Genomic DNA, 22915 nt, shown 5'->3' with positions numbered 1-22915 from the left:
AACCTCCCTCTGATACTGTCAGAGCTGTTGATTCTGGTGCTCCCCTAACAGACACGGACCATTTGAGACCAGAACACACACATGCAAAAACACACTGCAAGATTGATGCAAAACACTTCAGTCCATCATACACATACTGTACCCTTCATGCCATACAGTGTGCACATTATTCTGGCAGCTGTTGACATTGAAGGGGATTTATGTTGAGTGGACCTTTTTGTTTCAGTGCCTTTATGCCTCTACTTGCTATTAAGCAAGCTTTACAAGAGCCACGCTTGGTCTTTGTCTGGGTGTCTCATATTTGAAGAGCTTCTACTGCCAAACATATTTTTGCTTTAAACCTTATCAAACCGCAACTTGTGTTCACACCGTCCACCTGCCAGGTGGGGTGACAGTACCACATCATCCTGACACAGAAAAATGCAGAATTGAACAGATCAGCTCCATCAACGCTGTTACGGGTCCTAATCTGGCTTCAGATGGATATCCTTACAGTTACCACTGGTCTCTGTGTTGTGAGCTGAGAGACGAGTGTGCAGCAGTCCTCTACAAAGCCTCACTGCTCTCCTGTTGGTTACACAGTGAAACTTATGTCTTTGGGTAAATAATGCATATAAATATAATTTGGGGAATTTTTATTGTGTACCGTATTCTTCGGACCATAAGGCGCACCAGATTATAAGGCGCATTAAGTGAAACAAAAACAGTCAGATAAGTCAAACTTTCCTCAACTCATTCTTCTTGCTTCCTCCACTTCTGTACCATTGATTCATTAATGTTGAATTCTCTGGCAGCTGCTCTATTCCCATGTTGTTGCAGTATATTAATGACTAACCTCGCATTGTGGATGGATTATCTCAGTTGTTCTCCTGACTGAAGTTTGGTCCGTTTACAGCATCCTGCCATGCGATTGCATTTGTCCCTAACCACCAGGAACCTTCACGTTAACTTTTATCGAGTGGAAAAAAGTTGGCGTTCATCCTCCAGCTTCACTGTTTATGTTATGCTAACATAGCTGTGTCGCTAGCGATCACGTAGCACATCATTATATACCAGCTAGCCCAACTTCAGCAACCCTACAAATGTCACTGCTGTTTATTTTTCTGTCTTCATTTATGTTGGAAGTGATAGCAGAGCTGTACGTTTGAATTCTTTCAGAAATCTCTCAGTTAGAACATGCTATATCATGTTTAGGTGGAAGCTAGCGAGCTAACTTCCTGCTAACTTCTAACTCCGTTAGATGTAATAAATTCTGTTTTCATGGATGCCTGGATGTTAAACTTAATTGTTACACCTGGTAAAGCAGCAACGCTGATCATTTTATTAAAAATTAAAGAATTTAGACAGTTTGTAACTCTCAGTGATGCTGCAGTGTTCGCTTGACTTGGGACCTGAAACGGACGGAGTTTAGGACCCAGATTCCTCTGCGAGGCTCCTGACTACGGTAGCTGTAATGCTCCAACAATCCATCAAGCGGTGCGGCTTCGTAGCTTAGCAAAGTCGTGCTAAAACATTTTTGACAGAGTTTTGAGCACCATGTAGCACAGAAAATCGGTTTGAGGTCAGTAAGCACGACCAGAATTCATACATGAGGCGCACTGATGATTTTTGAGAAAATTAAAGGATTTTTAGTGCAGAAAATACACTCTTTAATTGTGCTTTGTAACCACAATCACTTCGCACACTTCATTTAAGAGAGCCCCACAAAAGCACCGGATTGTGAAACCTAAATGTTAGGTGTGGCTACTGTGCCACTACAACAAAATTTACCACAAGAAAAAAAAAAAAAGCTTGTATGGATGTGTCTGAAGGCCTGCTGACGACCTTGAAAACATCTCTCTTCTTCAGGTAAATCTAATCTTTGACCTCAGAGGCCTCAACATTTATTTCTCCTTAATTCCTTTTTCAGTTAGGCCGCTTATCCATTAAGTGCTCGTATATCAACGAGCTGCATCTGAGTGCATCCTGAGTGAGTGGACTGCCATAGTCATGTGCGCTTCATCTCTTCACCACAGAAGTGTTTAAAAAAGAAATTTGAGTGGTTGCTGTGGCACCCAAGTGGAAACAAAACAGATGTAAGCCGATGTAGGCAGTGTGTATGTGATAGAGGGGCCTCTGAGATATAAGCTAGACGTGTGGCATGATGCTCCTCTGCTGTTCAGTGATATAGGTTAAATAAACTCCCCGGGACAACTGATGGCTTGCTGTGACATCACTCAACTGTTGGAGGAGACACGAGTGCTGGAGGTTCAAAGTGGCCTTGAAACTTTTTCTTTTTTTCTTTTTTTTAAATGTAAGATTTGATTGTATCATCATGAAATAAAGTGCTGTGGCTAAAAGGAGGGGACTGTTCAAGGCCAAATATAGAAGTCAGAGAGAGAGAGAGATCATGGGAGAATGTAATGGGCTTTCTAATGTCCTGTCTTTGCCCCATTTCATCCAGATGTTTCAGTAACGTGTTTGCTGTTTCTTGCCACCCGGATCTCATCTCCTGTCTTTCCACACACTTTACATATTAGCGCACATGCCTGTTATCAGGGAAGACTGCCCACTCTGTGTCCAGATGAATAATAGTCTGAAGGGGAGAATAGTACTGTGTCATGGCGAAAGAATGCAGACTTCTTCTGTAGGTAATATTTCTATCTCCTATAAACATGGAGACTGTGCACATGTGTCAGAGTTAAATGCGACGGTGCCGGCCCACCATACGCTACGTGTAAGGTTACGTGTGGCTCAGTACAACGTGGTAGGTTGTCAGGAGTTAATGACACAGCATGTGGCTCCCTTGTCTTGCAGCTGAGATATCAACATGGACTGACCACCCCAGACCTGCAGCAGACACTACCCAACCTGAAGAACTTCCTGGAACATGGGCTGATGGTGCGATGGTAAGAATGACGCAGACACTTTCTACAGTGGGTTCTAAAGATGATTCAGAAATCTGCTCTGTGTTTGCAAGAGACACATGCAGCTTCACATGCAAGCTGTGATTAGCTAGATTCAAAGTATAGGCCATGCTCCAAGTTAATAGTTTGTAAAGTTTACTAAGCAGGGCAAATGGACATGGACAGTCTCAAACACGCCAACTTTGGAGTCGACATTTTTGCTGGAGATCTGCTAACAACGCACACATTTCTAAACACACAAGCTGCCAATTTACATAAGTAATGACCAGCACGTTTTTCAAAAGCTGAACTATTAGAAAAAGGACAAAGTCTTCAGTCTGACACTTTTCAACACTCACTTACAAACACTTTTGTCCCTGTTAGTGATTTTAACCATGAAATGGGCCAAAGTAGGCTAATAGCACTGCTGCCAAAACAAACAGACTACTTTTGAATTAGTCAGCTACTCAGCAATAGTGCCATTCATGTTTTGTATCTTAAACCAGCGTCCTCAACCCCCGGGCCATGGACCGGTATCGCTCCGCGAGTCGTTTGGCACTGGGCCGCAAGAGTTGACGCTCGGGTGTGACATTTATGGTTTTCAGGGTTTTTATCGTTAACTTAATTTCCCTGGCTCTTTTCCCGCATGTTATGAATAAATCGTCTTTTTTTTTTTTTTTTTTGGTACCGGTTTTATTTTGTTGTATTTATCCGCGACACCTTACAGGCCGGTCCGTGGCACAAAAATGGTTGGGGGCCGCTGCCTTAAACAACAGATTAATACAGAATATACAGCGCAGTAGTCGGGTCATTAGTAGGAAATGAAAATAAAGATCTGATGCAGCCATTCGTTGCGTTTGTCACATAGACTGTTATTTACAAAAGACTTTGAAAGTGCTGCTAAAAGAATACTTTGTTTTAAGTTATGATGATGTAACGTCCCTGCACATCATCATTCCCCTACATCTAAAAAAAAGGAGTGGGTAATGAGTTTTACAGCAGCTACTTTGTCCACTGGAATGCTTAGATCTCTGCTCCAGTCTTATGGCCTGTGAGTAACCCTTTACTAAAACCTGAGAGTTGGTCTCCATCAGACTTCAGCTCCACTTCCCTATAAAAGAAAAAGCTGTCTTTGATCTCCTCTCCCAGGGTCAGCAAAGGGGAAAATGTGTATTACACACATTAATTGAATAATCTTTTGTTTTGAAAGGAAAGACGCCATGAAAAGCTCGAGCTCTCAACTCTGTCCCACTCCCAAAAAATCTTCACGGGAAGTGGAAGAGCCCAAAGACAGATGAGATGGTCTGCTAACCCTGGAGCTGTGTGTGCGCGAGCGCATGGGAGGTTTTAAAGAAAGTGGAAGTCTTCTGCAGCGGTTTTCCACAGCCACGCTCTTGTGTGACAACGAGACCACAGTGACAGAGAGGAGTTGCTCTGTACTGACTCAGAAGCCATCAGCTGAGTGAAAGAAATTGCCGTTCCCATCATTTTGAGCAGCACTGAGCCACAAACACATGTTACAGATTTATCTGTCATTAGCACTGTCAGAAGATATAGAGCTTCAGCTATGTTGCCACAGCGATTAGACGGTTCGGCATTTGGAGAAAATACGTACGAACTAGATTGATGTTCACTTTCGTTTCTGTAGAGTAAATATGAAGCAGCCAGCAGCTGATTAGTTTATTTTAGCACAAAGACTGGAAGCGCACTCTGTCTGCCTACAGGCACCTCTGAAGACTAATAATTGATGGCGTGCCACAACACTAAGTCGTCTTTAAACCTCTCGTACATATTGAGCAAAACTATTTTAGTTACGTTTTGATATTTTGCCATTTAGCTACTCAATACAGCAGAGTACAACAGGAAATTGTAACCAATATTAGACATAAATATGTACATATTTAAATGAAACCTACAATGGTATGCTGTCCATGTTTATGTTCTGGGACTCAACTCCACTGGATTTATGTTGGTGTGGGTTCCCAGCCTTACAGGTCATGGTTTTCTACGAGTTTCAGAGACTAGTTTGATGCTGTTTCATCCGAGAAGCTTCTTCAGTTCAAAGACCAAATCAGAAACTCAGACATTTACACTGATCCAGATGAAACCATAGAGCCCTTTGTTGTGGTCTCACTCTTCACTTGCAGTCCCAAAACTGAGACAGTGGAGACGGTCAGAAAATGACTACAGCAAGAAAGCGCCTTAGGAAACAGAATTAGCTTTACCCCCATCACTGTCAGACCTCTGCCTTACAAACAAATATTTTAAATATTCAGTTTCAATTTTTCAATTCAATTTTATTTACACAACGCCAAATCACAACAACAGTCGCCTCAAGGAGCTTTATATTGTAAGGTAGACCCTACAATAATACATACAGAGAAAAACCCAACAATCATATGACCCCCTATGAGCAAGCACTTTGGCGACAGTGGGAAGGAAAAACTCCCTTTTAACAGGAAGAAACCTCCAGTAGAACCAGGCTCAGGGAGGGGCGGGGCCATCTGCTGTGATTGGTTGGGATGAGAGAAGGAAGACAGGATAAAGACATGCAGTGGAAATACAATAAAGGTTTCTACAGACAAAAACATGGATGTGCCACGGGCTCCCCAGTGTCACCCACTGTGGCAAACCTTGTGGAAGTGGAAAGTGAGGCTCTTTGCTCTTTTGAAGGGACAGTACCTAACCACTGGTACAAATACGTTGATGACAAATCAAAACCCAAGAAATAGAATCCGTCACTGTTCACATCAACTCAGTAAATAGAAACATAAAATTCACCATACAAAGAATAATAGTTTGCCATTTCTGCACTGTGCTGTGTACACTGAGGAGAATGGAAACCTCAATGCTGAAGTTTATCGGAAGCCCACACACGCAGACCAGTATCGACTCTTTGACTCCCACCACCCTCCGGAACACAAACTTGGAGTAATCAGGACTCTGCATCACCGGGCAGAAAACGTCCCCTCTGAGGCAGAAGGGAAAGAAAAGGAACGCATGTAAAGAAAGCTCTTTAAACATGTGGTTGTCCCAACTGGGCTTTCATCCAATCAGCAGAGATGCACAGTAAAGAAGGTCAGACACCAGCTAGGGTGAGCAGAATGGACAGATCCACATTGGGTCAGTCTTTCGAGGATGCCAATGTTCACATTTTGGACAGAGAAACCAAATAAAAGAAGTCGATTCTGTTCGTCTAACGTAGTGTTTGTGTTTGCATAGTTGAAGCTAGCACCGCTGGTGAACAGCGGGCTGTGAGGTCAGTTTAATGGTCAGAAACTGTCTCACAGTGGTGTCCCCTGAAACCTCTGCTGATAATGACCACACCCGTTTTCACACACTGCCTTATATGATGAGGAACATGATCAATAGTGGGTCAGGGACCCTCTTAAAGAGCAACTCCCATCAGGGCTTAAATACCTCGGACTCTCCACCGAGCTCTTAGAACTGAAGAAGCTTCTCAGATGGGAGCTGAAACGTCTGAAACCTGAAGAAGTCCACTTTAAGCTCCTTAGATTTCCATCTTTTTAGTTTATTAGTTTCTACTTTTTAGTTTCTTTCTTTGGATTTTCTGCCTCTGCTCTGACTTTCACAAATAGAAACCAGTCCCTGTGAGCACCACAGCCTCCTCTTCTAATTGTGGAATAAATAAAAACAAATTGTAGGCCTCCCAAAAAAATCGTTCCTAAAACTAGATTCCTTCTTTAATCGTTCCATTAGGTGTTCCACCTAAATTGAGCGCCCCTGGCTAAATAAATGGTTGCTTCTGTAACCTACTGTTACCCAAACCTGCAGTAAGTCACAGGAAAAATGAAAATCTTAAAACAGCAAAAAGCAGCTTAGTAACAAAGTGTAGTCATAAGACAAACGTTCCAGTATTTCACTGATGTAATGTTACTTGTATAACTTCTATAAATGGAACATTCCGTCTTTTTTGGATTCGCCCAGATGAAAGTCCGGCCTGACACAGGGCTCTGATGAAAGAATCCTCTGTAAAGTGGTGTGAATGAACAAATCTGTCAACTTCTGACTGCTGCTTGAAAAAAGAAACTATCCACCTTTATTGCTCCTTGATCGTAATGTGCGTACATGTATGTTTTCAACATTTTATTTGTTCATTTGTGTTACTTAATAAGTTGACCCACACATTTTGTCATAAAAGTACAGCTTTGTTGGACGCACTGTTGCTTTCTGTCCGTGTCAGTTCCGGTTCTTCTTCCTGCCGGGTTTAAAAAGGCTGAATTCAGAAGGAATGCCTGGAGCTGGGACTCGGCTTATGAAATATGGATGTTTTTAAGAGGCTACGTGACAGCTGCAGGTAATTTTGCTATATAGCCCGTGAGAGGCAGGCTAATCAGCTGCCTATCCTCCTCTTTGCCACCTTTTTCTTCCTTCCACACATCATGATGTGGTGAAGGCTATGACAGAGGGAACTGTTTCCAGAACAGATTTGGAAACATTTGCCTCCTACATATAGAAATAATTCATACCCACACCACGGGTGCATAGTGGGTTCATCTTGGATATTTTATACAGACCGAATGGAAAAGCAGAAAGAATGCGTGTAAGAATCGAAAAGAGCGTATGTCATTTTTATACAGTGGGCTTCGTGATGCTCATCTGGGAAACTGCTGATCATATCTTAATAGATTTCCAAACAGTTCTCTCTCAGAAACACATCATAACATGTCAGAGTATATACAATGCAGCCCTGGTGAAAAATGAGCAGTATAGTTTTTTCTCCTCTAATCTCGCTGAAGGATGGGAAACAGTGGGGGAAATGGTGAATCTATTATCGAGAGGCATATAGAGACAGCACCAGAAACCAGTTCTTTGTAAACTACGCAGTCTGTCGACATCAAAGCAAACACGTTCAACATGGTCCCATTTGCCGCTCCACATCCGCTGAGGGCCTGGCAGAAGTTCACAGGGTCCTAATCCCACTCCGGTGCCTGGAAGCAGGGCTACGTACACGTGTGTGGGGGGAGCAAGGTGTGGCAGGGCGCCTAGCCATGCACATTCAACGCCACAGCTGGTGGATGTGAATCTTCCCCAAACCCCACAGTGACTGAAGTTAGCAAAAGGATTTGTGTTGCATGAAGTACACCGAGGGTTGTAATATTTAGACAGCTGCGCTCCTGTCAGTGCAAAAAAAAAGGAAGAGAAATTCTTGAGTTATACACCTAAAATAAGCATTTGTAAGGGACGTTAAGCTTGACAGGTTCTCTGTGGAATTGCTGTATTTTTGATCATTTCCTTTTTCGTGTTCTCCAAGCGTCCATTCCTCCTTATTTGGGAATACATTTTCTCTTTCTCACCTTTTTTTAAAAGTTGTGATACCTTTTTGTTTTGGTTTTTTAATATCTTACATTCTGACAATATGTAAGATAAATATAAATACCCCTCCGCACACCGCGTGGTCGTCTGTGGCCCAGACACCTGAGTTTGACAGCCACTGACCCAACCCAGGCTTTCTATGCATCATAAGTGGGGTTTGTATACTGCTCGTCATAAATAGTAGAGAGTACTGATGTTTTGAGGGGACTGGATCACAGGAAGACGATAGCAACATGCATACTGCATACGCAGTATATCAGTGTTGCAGATTTTGTCTTTGTAATTTCTGTAGCACATCAGCACCATTGAGTAGTGCGAGGATGTTCTCAGCTTTTGTTCCACATGCTGTGCTGTGGTCAGTCTGTCTTCAAAGGCCAGACAGTCAATAAGAGCCACTCTAATAAAGCAAAAAGAAAACTTGGCTTCCTCCATACCACGTATCAGGTTTTTAGTCATGTTTACTTTAGGGAAATCCCTGTGAAACGACTAAACCACATCAAACGCACAAGTCTTATCTGCTGTTGTTAGCTTTGGCCCAAAACCTGTGACGCCATAGCAGCATTTGGATATGATCGGGGGCGTGTTGTGAAGCCTGTCAGGGGATTAGACAGTAAGAAGGCTTGACTCACCAAATTCCTGAATCGCCTTGAAATGTGCCAGGTTTGACAACAGCAGTGGAAAGGAAGAGAGAAGGCAAAACGCTTACGAGGGAAGGCAGCTATTTCTGGCTTGGCAAGTCAAGTTTTCGGCTTGATGATTTAGACAGAGGCCTGTTCGTAGCCTTTATAATGTGTAGTTTGTTTGAGGATGGGGCCCAGTGAGACTTAAATGTCTCCTGTAGGTGAGCAGCTTGTGCTAACTGTGGAGCTGCACAGCATACATTAGGGAGCAACAGGTCTTCTTCCAGTCAGCGTGAAATGTCAAGCTCCTCGTATGAGTCCAAGCTGCACAGAAAGTTTGAGACCTCAAGCCTATTACAGCATCTCATCTTCATAAGTGGTGTACACGTGGAGGCCAGTACTCTATATATACATACTATATATGTATATTGTGTCAAAAAAGAGGAAAAGATGGTGTCATTGGTGTTTATACTGTATGTAAAACAATAAGTTTGTATATATGTTCCAGCAATGCATTCAGTTGGCAGGTTGCTGTGATCCTTCACGTGCTGCAGACTGCAGAGAATACTGTAAACAATGGAGTCAGAGCTGCATTATGTAATGACAGCACTTCTAAGTTACCACCAGCATCATCTTCACTATTATTGGAAAAAGCCCAAAAAAGTATGTGATCTGAAATATGTTTAAACAGAGGTAAAGGAGCTCCGAGGCGTGGAAGAATATCTGTGCGTCACCCGCGGTTAGTAACTCATCTGACGTTCTCTTACAAAACTGTTGAATTTCAGGTTAACTGTGGTTCTGATATTTTTATATAGTAACTCCAAATGGAAGTGCCATAAAGCAGAACTTTGGTTTACTGCACTGCAGGCAGTTTACTTCTTACCTGAGTACATCTTCATATACTACAGACCTAGAGGTCAGTGTCTACTAACCAAACAGACAATAACACCCCATTCCTGGAAAAAAACCCACTCATAATAAGCTCTGGATCTATTTAACAACACATAATTGTCCTGTGCTGCTTACTATAAGCACTTGGCATTATTTAAATACGACCACTTTAAGTTCCGGCTTTTCCAGACAGCTTTAGGAAGTGTTTTCATGGCATGATTAATCGACACATTCTCACATATGGTCATACACATTTAACCTAATTGCCAGTATTAAATAGCACGAAATAGCTGTAACAGTTAAAATGTTTTACGAAAAAGAGAAATGTATTCCTGCTCGTAGGTTCTCTTGGCTGGCTTCCTCCCCGACACACCCAGTCTCCTCTGTTGCTAATACTCTGCCGCACAATTTGACACAAGTAATGACAGTAATAGGAGCCTAACCTTGAAACTGAGTGGAACAAAGTAACACGGTCCAAATACAAAACTCCTCATTCTGTAAAAGACTGTATGGTGACCGTGTGATTCTATGCCAGTGTCAATAATGCATAGATGAAATCGGAGCAGGCAGGTTAAATGGTGAGCCAGCTGGAGGGAGGAGTGGAAGAAAATAAGCGATACCAATTAAAGTCAGAGGCTTCTAATCAGCCGCTGCCGAACAGACATCAATCGGTCAAACTAGAAAACATAGTAATCGTTTACTAGCTTGTTATAAATGATGCGCGGAAATCTTCCGATTTTTACTCAGTCTTCTTCAGTTTCCAAATGTGCATTACAATTCAGTCTGAACAACATTTTCCAATTACTTAAATGGAAAATGACTTCTCACGGCATCTGTCTTTATGCGTTTCCACTGGTTCAGGTTTTGAATCTTTTTTTTGAACTGGCTTCCAAGGAGGCCATGATGGTTCCATTTGGAAAGTTACAGATAAGTGTTTGAGATGGCAAATCATTCAGCTTCTCGCTCTGCTCCTTCTTCTTATTGATCTTTCCAGAAAATTAGGTGGTAAAGAGCACATTGTTTCCAATTTGCCCAAATACGCTTTGCCTCAGGACCGACCATGTGCCTGTTGGAGGAGAGCAGTTGTAGCAGATGATGTGTTTTGGTTGACCTGTACTGCCAAGTAAAGCAGAGCCTAGCTCCTGTCGACCACACTTGGGAGGAACTCTTTCACTGGATAACGTCATTACCTCTTCCCTTTATTGTTTTTTAAACCTGGCCTTGTTTGACGATCCAACGTGTACATCTCCGCGTAAGCCTCCAATTAGCTTAAATGTGAGCCATGAGGGACAGTATCTCCAAGTTGTTACAATAAGCAGTTTCATACTGGAGCTTCAGACTGTGAATGTTTCTCATTTACTGCATCACAGGCACTTTGAAGTTTGACACGTTTCTCTTAAGACTAGACGAGCTTCTCCACTCTGCTTAGCGAGGTGTCCTGCCCGTGAACCCTGTCAGGACCACCCTGGCAGGGTGCCTGAGAGGGTCAGACCCAAGGTCCTTTTTACAAGCTGTCATGGGTTTGGTGGTGAAACTGTCCATCAGACTTTTGGGTAACGCACGTGTCAGCCAGTGCTGTCATTACTGATGTCAAATGTTACAAAGAAGACTTCCTCGGTGAGTGTCAGCAACAGGAAGGACGTCTGTTACGACTGCATGTCTGACTGATCAGAGATTTACCCTCGATTCACAGGAAGGTCCTGCTTCAGCTTTAACCCCGGCTGTTCTGCACCAGAACGGTCATTTTTAGCAGAGTATACGTGGCCTTGGCTATCGGAAGAAGCGGCGAGGCGCCTGTTTAAATAGATTTATGGCTCCAGTTCATGGGTGGGGCGATCCGAAGACTGTTATCTGCGATGGAAGAAAATGTCTGACATACTTGGGTCGGCGCCTGCTGCTTTTCCCAGCAAGCAGAAGTTGAATGTATAGTGCTCGCACAGACTGCACAAATGTTTTCTGAATGGTGTGAGGGGAAGTGACCTACAAAGAGCTGCAGCTGCTGCTCTCCTGGACCAGGGGAAAGACTTCTTAGGATACTTTCTTCTGTTGGCTGCAGAATTGATCTTTGATCTGTTGCAAATACGAACAATATGTTATAACAGATTTTAACAAACTGTGTCAGTGTAAAACAGTCTTTTGACGTTGAAAAATACTGTTTGTTATCAAAGAGGAGCAATGATAAAAGTTCAGCACTGAAAGTTGTGGTGTCATTTGATTCTTCCATAACTCTATGCTTTACTTGTGGCGTTAGATTGCTCACTTCATCATCAGGTCCGCTCTGCTCTGGGAGATTGCACTGGCCGTTGTTGAATTGACCTGGCTGCATATATGTTAACAAAATTGTGTGTTGTTAGTCGATGGCCTGCAGACGCTTTCATTGACAATATCACATTTATGCAACAGCCTCTTCACTCTAAAATACCCCACTTACTATAAATGTGGCCAGAGGTTTACAGCACATACAGTCACGGTCATTCTTTTTCCAACAGACTCTGCTTGTAAAAATAGGCTGCAATTTTTTAACGAGGTCAGGCCCTTCCACAAGCTTAATGTTGGCCTCATTCACTTATCTGAAGGTGACAGTTTCTTCCAGAGCATAGAAAAGTGGAGACGCATCCAATTAACATGTACTTGCAGTTGTTTGATCTAATGATCTTGGAATCAGCAGTTGTTTAGAAAAAGAGACCTTTTCAACTTGTGCAAGTCATTCATTCTTCTTAGATCTCCTGATATTGGTCCATCCACGTGCTGTCAAACAAATGCCTTTGATGCTTGCTGGCAAAGAGAAACTGCAAATCAATCATGTTCACTAAAAACAGGTTGAGAGGTCTTGGTATTGGTTAAATTAGCTTTGGTTAAATGTTTGAACCTTCAGCACAAGTGCTAAAAAGATTTAAGTGTGTGTGAGTGTAGGCCTGTGTACTTTTGACCGTGTGGATCAGAGAAAATGAATCCAAACTCAAGCAGTTGTTGTCATTAAAGGTGTACAGTGTACAATTATTCAGACCAATGATGAGTGCATGTAAACCTCTGAGCACAGCTCTATATTTCATCTTAAACATGGTGCCGTTATATAGAGAGGCACTTTGTTATTGTAGCTTTTTAAATGTCTTTGCTTATTCGATATCTCTCTTTTCTCCTTACAGTGACCGACATCATGTCTCCAGCTCCATCCCAGTGCCTGCCAAGTCTCAGCTCGGTGTGTCTGCAGCTTCCGAGCTGGCCTATCCCTGCCACACCAGCTCCCCAGACCGAGGCTTGAGGAACAGAGCGAGTTCAGAGGCTGAAGCAGAGCTTAAATACAAGCCAGCAACCCCTCCACCCAGCTACAATACAGCCATCAGTGAGGGAAAGTCCCAGGTTGGCCTGGGACCGCCTTCGCCGTCACCATCACCCACACACCTGTCATCCTCCCTTGATCCAAGCAAGGCCCCACTTGACCTCTCCACGAATACGGAAACCATTGTGGAGGAAGAGCAGAAGGAAGAGAAGCAGGAGGCTAGAGGCACAGCGGTGGAGGCAGAAGGACGTGAAACTGCTGAAGGAGAGAGCGAACGGCATAAAGAGAACAAGAGTGATGAGATGGAGGAGAACCCGTCCAGCAGCTCAATGATACCAAACTCTTCTGCAGTGCAGGACACTGATGAAGAAATGATGCCCGCTGCCCAGCACCCAGGTGCCATGAATGGCTCTTTAGTATTAGAACAGGCGCCCATCAGCCTGATCCCAGAGCTGCGCTGCTCAGTGGAACAAGCTGAGGAGATCATGGGCACAGAGGCCACTGGTTTAGGTCTGGGGATGGGGTTGGGATTAGCAGATGAAGCCCGGCTGGATGACTACCGTTGCATCCCCGTAGACCATGCCGTAGCTGTGGAGTGTGACGAACAAGTGCTGGGAGAGCTGGACATGGCTGGCTTCGAGGAGTTTTCCAGGCGAATCTATGCACTGAATGAGAACATGTCCAGTTTTCGTCGGCCACGCAAGAACTCTGAGAAGTAAGGCTGAGGACCCGAGGAGAGACGAAGGCAGGAAACTTGCACAGATGCTTTTGGAAAAAATGCGAGGCAGGGCATGCGAGACGTGGAGGACGTGTGGCGCTCGCTCCTTAACCATAGCATAAAAACATCGTAGGAGCTCCTCTGGAAAAACAACCAATTTGCACTTATTGTAAACATTTCCATAATAAACATTTAAATAAGAAGCAGTTGAAAGTGCAAGTACTGGGACAAGCACTGCTCTTACTGTTCATGCAAACTTTAATATATTTTACAAACAGATTGAAAGCAGTTTTAAGACCTTTTAGATTCACAGAAGGATTTAGCCTCAGCTTAAGTAATCCCCCCTCTGTTGTTCCAGTAAACGGGACCATTACAGTAAAATGACGCTCAGTCTTGACCTTGCCTCCTTTTAGATCCACAGCCAGAGTGCAGCTCAGTACCTCCACAGCTCCCTCCTGATCACTCTGCTAGTCTTTTGAATTAGTGCGGTTTTTCCTTTTGAGAGTCGGATGTCCCAGTAATTCCACCTTTGACTGTACAAGCAAATGTTAAAATGCTTCCCGAGCCTTCATTCAGGGTGTATGACAGTGGGCAGTTGGAAGTAAGTGTGTGAGTGTGCACACATCAGCATGTCATCATAGTCACACAATCACAGTTGGAGTAATCCCACCAGTGACCCCAAGGACACAGCAGTATTCTGCTACCACAGAGCGAGGTGGGAGCTGGAACCCGTAGCCCAGTCAGAGACTCGTTAACTGTGACACGCTGCATCTCCTCGGCTTCGACAGGCTGACCCACTCGTCCTTCTCCTCACGGGCTCGAGTTTCTCCTTCAGGTCTCAAATGAGGATCTTAAGAGTGGCAGGTCGAAGCTTTCAGATCTTGGCAGGGATACGGTGTCTTTTTTTCCTCAGCTTTTACCTTTTAAGTTTATCGTCCCCCATCGGCATAAATTTAACGACATGTCCGCTGATTCTTACATTCAGTAGACCAAAACCTGTCACTGCGTGTCCGTCGTCTGTTGGAGTGTCACTCAGGCTCTCTTCTAACTGTCAACGAGTGTCTCAATCCCACCGTCTGTGATTTAGCGTCTCCCTGCTCCCAACGCTTTCTTGCACTGGTATTCAGTTTTTGCATTATTTATGTCTCAGCAACTGTGTGTGTGAAGAAATCAATATTTAGTTTGAATTCACTCATGAATGTTGTCAAATGTAGTAGACTGATGTCATAACCAGTATCCGGGTCCAGACTTGGACAGCTGCTTTGCACCGCTGGCCTTGATGAAGATGGACTTTCCACTGGCGGCGCACGTCGTGTTCCCGATGCAGTACCGTGTTTGCTGATTGTTGGGATTTATTGTATTTAAAACTAAAAGGTGAAGCATATTAAATCATTTCTATAACCATACAGTTCATTAAGTGACCATGTACATATACTTTTGTATGGAGATTTTTGGGGGCGTTATTAAAGACTTGCGGTCCAATGGCATGGGTGTATGTATCCCATTTAAGAGTCGTCTGTTTGCATTTGTTTGGAATGTTTCCTATCAAAAGTAGAAACACCAGTAATTCTGTCTCAAGCATCTCATTCACACACAGAAGCATTCACACTTCAATGGAAGTGTTTGGGGAAACTGGAGCCACCAACTTTCCAGTTGCACAACTGCCCTGAGCTAGCATGGGAATGCTAAGAGATTCCAAAGATTGTCCATCCATTCAAAATCCCCATGAAGCGATTTGTAATAATCCCTTTGCAGCTGACACCGGACACTAGTGGGCAACAACTGACTGACACCATCTTGGTTTTCCTCGTCCACATCTAAGCACCGAAACTGAGTTTTTGAACGTTTTCCCCTGGAGGTGTTTTTCTCTGCTTTCAGTGACCTCAAACACAGTTCACATGTAGACAAAAGGCCAACATGCACAGCCAAAGCTGTTTACCAAAATACCCGTGTAGGTGCTGACAGTATAATTATTTACCATGCCAGCATGTAGAGGTCAGTGGGTTTCCTTCACTCCCACTGCTAGTTGCTTCAGCGTGACAGTAAATTTAAAGGTCTCCACACACGGAGCTCCATGGCCAAAAAATCAACAGAAATTCCCAAATTTTCCAGATGTGACTTTGTTGTGTAATGTACACACAGACCAAGCTTCTTGAGATTTACCAAGAAAACTGCAAAAAAGGGTTTTTTGTATCACAACCACTTTTGTCCATATTTCAGGATGTCGGGGGACAGTTTGAGCTCTTATTAGCAGAGTTGGAGGCAGAGAAATCATTTCAGGGGCGGCTGAGCCAGAGCAGCGTCTGGCTGTGTGTCTCAGGTAAAATAGGATTATTTTACTGTTTGTATGTTCAGTGCTGGTGCGCTTTGTGAGCAACAAGTGGGCTGGCTCATTAGCATGCCAAAAATCAAAAAAGTAAATGCCATAAATTTGTTCCGTGTAATTATTTGGTGGGAAATGCATTAAGACTGGGCGAGTAACAGAAAACATTTCTACTGCATGAGTTAAGATAAGATAACTCTTTATTGTCATTGCACAGTCATACATAGTACAGTAGTACAATGAAATTGGAAAAACTGTCCTACGTCGGCACTACATATAACACAACACGACACGATATGACACATCACAACGTAACAAACAACACAACACAGTATATTAGTATAAAAAAGAAGAATAAGTGTATGTGTATTGCACACTGTTATTATTGCACATTAATTATTATTGCACCTTGTTATAAATATAAATATTATTGTTATCGTTTTAAACATTGTTACCTCCCCCTAAAAAGTCCAGGGAGGTATCCAGTCAGGTCAGCTATTTACATTGATCAGGGCTATTGCCCTGTTGTAAAAGCTGTCCTTGAGTCTATTTGTTCGGGACCTCAGCAGCCTGAACCTCCTGCCAGACGGCAGCAGCTTAAACACCCGGTGTCCTGGGTGTGTGCAGTCCCGGGACACCGGGTGTTTAAGCTGCTGCCGTCTGGCAGGAGGTTATAATAAAAGCCTCAAGTCTCCACCTGCCCGCTTCCATAGATATTCCAATCTGTGTTGATGCATCACTGCTACGTCCTGTGCGGATGCCTCGCAACACCGTAGACTGCCAACATTGAAACTATCATTACTATAACTTTGAGAGACTATTATTTGTCCTTTCGTATCACACTCATCAGACCTGAGGTCGGACAAGAATCCTGGGAGCTACGATCAAATGTTTATTTCAATACAAGTCAACCTGACTTATCTTTACCAGCAGAGAGGCAAATCCCTCCCTAGGTGGGCTTTTCCCAAAATTACTGTGGAATCTTCATGCAGTTATTTACACGTTTCGCTGCAGACATGGTGAACTGACCGGCCAGTTTGGCTCTGCAACAGTAAAAGTATTCATTATCAGTAAGCAGCCTAATAATGTGGAGGTTGGGCCTCTTTAATACATCGCATTATGTAGCATGTTGATATGTTTATGGTTAGGACAACACTGCTTCATAATGTAATGACAGGGAAATGAGTTCTTCCTCCTTTAACATGCAAAAGCACATTAACCTGGCAGGTATGGCCTTTTAATCTTTTGCACTTGTCTAGAAAACATCCCACGTGAAATATTTCACATATGGCTGCGTGCCATTTTATCACCTGGTGCTTCTGACTGGTTCTTTAGCTGCACTTTGTATTCCTCGTTAGTTAGTTATTAATTAGTTATTAATATATTGCTTTCAGGGCCATGGATCATTATTTAAACCTTGTTTTACTCTTGCAGACATCTCAGACGAGCAGCTCATTCTCAAATGGAATTCAACTTGTTTTTCCTTTTAAATTTGAACTACGTCTGCATGGTGATACATGATGACACCACAAAGAAAATGTGATTTTTCAATGATTCACTCGACAAACTTGTATCTATAGATGTAATGTTCTTCTGTGCAAAAGTACACCCATGGCATCAGTAGCTAGTATCGCCACTTTTAGCAGGAGTAATTCCTGGGGTGTACTCTGCCTTTCCCCCCTTTCTTTGCTCTGAACAAAAAATGTTTTTTGTAGGTCAAATTTCTGCAAATTATTTCTGATTCTTCTTTTTGCATGAAAGCGTCTGCTCCTGAGCTGATCTTGTGTGACCAGTCCTACATGCACAACTCATTGAGAGATTTTTTTCCATTCCATGCCAAACTACAGGCATCCACAGCCTTAACAGCAAAACACAGTTTGTCAGTCATTTTCCAATTGGCCGTGTATTTGAATACATTTAAGTGTACACACACACACACACGGTTGTGCAATGCAGTCAGTGCTTGACGTAAGCCCTTTTGTAATGAAGTAAACCCTTCTGCTTTCCTTTACCTCATTATGCACTTAACTGAGTAAAGTGCAGCCTGTGTGGTGGTATTACCACATCATTTTTGTCCCTGCTTCAGGTAATGTATCAATTTGTTCACATTAAGAGCCGGAAAACGGCAACTTAAAGGCTTTGAAGCAAACTGAGTGCCTTTAATTCACATCTCCCGTAGTTCTTTGAAGCAGATCAATATATTTTCACTTATTACTCATGGAAATTGCTCCTCTTTCAGAATCACCGGCTGGATTGTTCATAGTTGTTGCCGTGTCCTCTCTGTTTGCAGCTTTACATAAACCAGTTTCCTTTTTCTCAGTCCTTTAAGCTTCTTGTGGCCCTATGCAGGCTGTTGGCTCCACAGGTGTCAGCAGGCCTCAACACTTCTGGTAATGACACTTCATTGAGGCCGAGACGGGACATTTGTGCCACTATGGAAGGCAGATCTGCAGTGTGCGTGTGCGTGCCTGTGCACAGGTGCATGGGTTTTAGTTTTGAGAGTTTGCAGGTTATTATTGTAGTTTAAAGTTTATGAGAAAAATGAACCGAGGCGCTGAGCATGAGAGTAAGCAGGCCTCGTTCCTCGCTCGCAAGGATGTCCGGATATTTTTGGGCCGAGTGCTCAGCTGAACTACACGGTCTGCTGTGCTGTTCATCTTCACAGGCACCTCACAAAATACACATCAGCCAAACCAGCACTGCTGGTTGTCTAAGCCCCTGTCTCTGGGCTTTACACCCCTGTGTGTGTGTGTGTGTGTGTGTGTGTGTGTGTGTGTGTGTGTGTGTGTCCGTCCACAGCAGTGTCCTCATTAACTCAGATCATCGATTTAAACAGTCTGGTTAAATTGTCCTGTCTGTCAAATCCTCATGGCCATGCTGTGACTGAGAAGAATCCATCTTAGCAAATATCATGAGCAGGATAAACAGAGCGCACAGGAAGGAGAATAGCTGCAATAAATCAGCAGCTCATTTATACAGCAGCCATATCGTCCGACACACAGTCCCAGGTCAAAGTCATTCCCTTTGTCAGTCCTAGGTCTCACTGATACTCTGTATCATTGTCATGACCTGTTTCCCATCACACAGTAGGCTCCGTGTCATTAATCCTGACACACTACACCTCAGACATGATGAGATTTTTCTATATTCGTTTATGGAAAGCTGTGGAAAAGGTCGCACATTATGTGGATCAATCCTCTCCTGAGAAGCTAAAAGTTTACATTTCTCAGTTAAATTGTTTATTTTTAAGCAGCGATTCCTCTGAAGAGAAGTTAAATCTACAAGGAATAGTTCAAAATGAAACCATCGTTCATAAGTCATAAATCACACCTTTTTTTAGCTTCATACACTCAGCTGTGCTCGGCCTAGCTGTGGATGATTAATGTTAGCGAGTGTTAGCAAACCTTGTTATGTGACGGGTGTTGATTCAGGTGACCAACACAAACCAGCCTCACAGCACCAAGGTAACTGCTTTCCTACGGCCTTTATAACAATATAAAACATCCTTCTGTCACCTGATGGTTTGGTGAACTTTGCTTAAAACAACGTCAACATACTTTTACTCACATTTTTACGATGTTATTTTAGCATTTTCACATCCAAAAGCTTTAGAGTCTGAAATTTTGGTTGAACAGGGGTGTCAGGCTTAGCTTTACTGAGGTCCACGTTGGAAAACAGGTGATTAAAAAAGTTAAACTAAATAACAACAGCAGTTGCCTCAAGGTGCTTTATATTGTGAACCAAAGGCACTACAATAATACAGAAAAAACTCCCAAAATCAGACAACCTCCTAGTGATGAGCACTTTGTGACAGTGGGGAAAAACTCTTTTAACACTCGAGCCAAACCAACTTTATGTATAAAGTGCTTTAAAAACAGCAAGTGCTGAGAAAGTGCTTAACATAACATAAAAATAAAGTAAAATAACAAGAGGACCCTCCCTGAACCGGAGGGTCAGCCATCTGCTATGACTGCAGTTAATTGTTGTTGATGCATGTCTCTTAATTTTTAGCAGCCTGCATGCGACAGAAATTAAAACAAAAAAGAAAAGAAAGAGAAAATAAGATGCAGCTCACCTGGAACAAACAATCAAACAATAGTTTTGTGAAAAACTAAGAAGTCAAACATGACACAGCAAAACATTCAATTCAGTTTATTTATACAGCTCAAAATCACAACAACAGTCGCCTCAAGGGGCTTTATATTGTAAGGTCGACCCTATTATAGCACATACAGAGAAAAACCCAACAATCATATGACCCCCTATGAGCACGCACTTTGGCGACAGTGGGAAGGAAAAACTCCCTTTTAACAGGAAGAAACCTCCGGCAGAACCAGGCTCAGGGAGGGGCGGGGCCATCTGCTGTGATTGGTTGGGGTGAGAGAAGGAAGACAGGATAAAGACATGCTGTGGAAGAGAGACAGAGGTTAATAACAGATATGATTCAGTGCAGAGAGGTCTGTTAATACATAGGGAGTGAAGAAGAAACACCCAGTGCATCATGGGAATCCCCCAGCAGCCTACACCTTTTGCAGCATAACTAAGGGAGGATTCATGACTCCACGGTTCCTCACAGAGTTACTGGAGGCCAAGATAAGAGTAAAAGAATCTGGTTAGATACCATATTTCTAAGATTTTCATGGCAGAGTACAATAACATCAGTTTGATCTGAATTCTGTTCTTTGACAACAGAAACTGTCTCATTGTAAATGGATACACAGTCTCCTCTTCACACCCTGTAAATACTGAAGCATCTCTTTGTGTTTCAGTCTCTGGTAAGTAGCCTGGAGATGCAGTGGAGCTGTGTGATATGTGCACAAGGGGTATACTGCTATGCAGACTATGTACAGTATTCAGTGTTGGCTGTATTACTGAAGAGCCTGCATCCAAAGTCTTTAACTCTGAGGTTAACATTTGCACAAAGACATTTCATTGGTTAGTGAGCTGAGACCTCATACAGCGACTGTAACTCTTTAGCTGGCCGAGAGTCACAATATAGCTATTAGGGGACTGCGTTACAAGACAGCAGGGAAATGCAGCGGTTCCAGTGTCCTGGCTGAGAGCTAAGGCCAGTACCGAGTGGATTTGCTCATCTCGGCCTGTCCTGGGTCTGGACCCGGCTGGTCAAACTGGTTCTAGCCCGCTTCAGCTGTTTAAGCCATCTAAGAAACAAAACTGGCTGGATGAAATCCCAGTCATCGCTCCAGTTTTTACAGCAGTAAAGCTTCACTCCCCTCTATCACTCACAGTGTTTTCCTTTTAAAACGCAAGCCCAAATCTTTCCCAGCCATTCACCAAAGCCTGACTTTTATGGGGCTGACTTATTCTCCCCACATGGTCCAGTTGAACGCCTTAATGAAACGCAGTAGTGTCCAGCTGATTTCACTGCAGCAATATCAACTTTGGGATTCGGGGTGCTGTGAGTGCATAATTCTGAGTAAAAAAATAATATCACAATGAGCATGACAGATTTACTGTGGACTTGTGAAATGAAAGCCAATCGCTGAGAACTGATGTCATCGTGCTCATATGTGCATTTCATTGTAAATTCATTCTTGTTGACATTGTGGTTCCCTACAATTACCTTCACATCTTTTGAATGACGTAACTGACACCTGACATGCAGAGGAAGACACAATGAGCCTCAGTAACAGTCCCCCTACAGCTAACAACAGGATACAATAGGTAAAAACATATCACAGCACGGAGGGGAAGATTAGATTTTAGCCGGGTGATCATTTCGGCTTTTGAGGCATTGTGCTGTGTATGATGTACCTGTTCAGAAATAGGTGTTCTTGCAGGATAACATCATGTTTGCTCCTCTCTGACAGGAGAGGGATTCCCTTTCTCTGCATGCCTTTAAGGTACAGCCGTGCATTCGTTCATGATTCTAACCTTGCGACTAAATATACTCCACGATGCTCCCTGTGTCTGTGTTACTAAGTGAACCTCGGTGGTTTCATTAGCCTGTTGCTTAGCACTAATTAATAGATATGCATTCATATTCATTGGATATATGCAGTTTATGGCAGCAGCTCACTAACCAAGCAGTTTTCTTTACCTGCTAATGTAGTGCTGAACTAAACTAAAATGTTGAAGCCTGGGAAAGACGTCGCTGTGGAGATATTTATTTTTAATACACTGCCAGTGAAAAGTTTGGACACGCCTTCTTTTCTTTATTTTCATGACTATTTACTAAGATCACTTTGGCATTCTCTCGATGAGCTTCGTCACCTGAAATGGTTTTCCAACATCCGTGAAGGAGTTCCCAGAGATGCTGAGCACTTTTGCCTTCACTTTGCGCTCCATCCCAATCCATCTCCACTGGGTTTAGGTCAGGTGTGACTGTGGAGGCCAGGCCATCAGGTGCAGCACTCCATCACTCTGCTTCTTGGTCAAATAGCCCTGACACAGCCTGCAGGTGTGTTTGGGGTCATTGTCCTGTTGAAGAATAAATGATGGGACGCATCTGGCTACAGGATGCTGTGGTAGCCATGCTGGCTCAGGTTGACTTCAATTTTGAATAAATCCCCAACAGTATCACCAGCAAAGCCCACTCCTGCTGACTCGGATGAATTTATCCTCAGCAGCAGAGGCGACTCTTGGTCTTCCTTTTCTTTTCCACTTTCATTGCAGCACTTGATGGTTTTTGCGACTGCACTTGGGGACACACAAATAGGGCTGTCAGCTGTGTACCAACCTGACTTCTGCACAACACAACTGATGGTTGCAACTCCATTAAGAAGACAAGAAATTCCACAAATAAACCCTGACAGGCACACGTCATGAAGCTCACTGAGAGAAGGCCGAGGATTTGCAGCACTGTCAAAGCAAAGGGCTACTTTGAGGAATCTGAAATGT

The 22915-nt window shown here is 43.2% G+C and overlaps 1 protein-coding gene across 2 annotated transcripts in view; it reads left to right on the top strand.

Moving 5' to 3' along the window:
* Positions 1 to 15240, top strand: part of uvrag (UV radiation resistance associated gene) — a 92310-nt gene extending 77070 nt beyond the window's left edge. The window contains exons 14-15 of one of the 2 annotated variants that reach the window (XM_082549597.1): positions 2797 to 2888; positions 12880 to 15240. In XM_082549597.1, coding sequence (XP_082405723.1) covers positions 2797 to 2888; positions 12880 to 13732 — 945 coding nt within the window. In that variant the 3' untranslated portion in view covers positions 13733 to 15240. Of the gene's footprint in view, positions 1 to 2796; positions 2889 to 4095; positions 4482 to 12879 lie in introns of those variants that run through there. The other variant, XM_082549598.1, reaches the window with a different exon arrangement.
* Positions 15241 to 22915: the final 7675 nt, after the last annotated feature.

The sequence above is a fragment of the Aulonocara stuartgranti genome (genome assembly GCF_965226115.1).
Source record: "Aulonocara stuartgranti genome assembly, chromosome: 10".
In the NCBI taxonomy this organism is placed as follows: Eukaryota; Metazoa; Chordata; class Actinopteri; order Cichliformes; family Cichlidae; genus Aulonocara; species Aulonocara stuartgranti.
The sequence above is the reverse complement of the archived record's forward strand: the minus strand, read 5'-3'. Positions and strand labels throughout refer to the sequence as shown.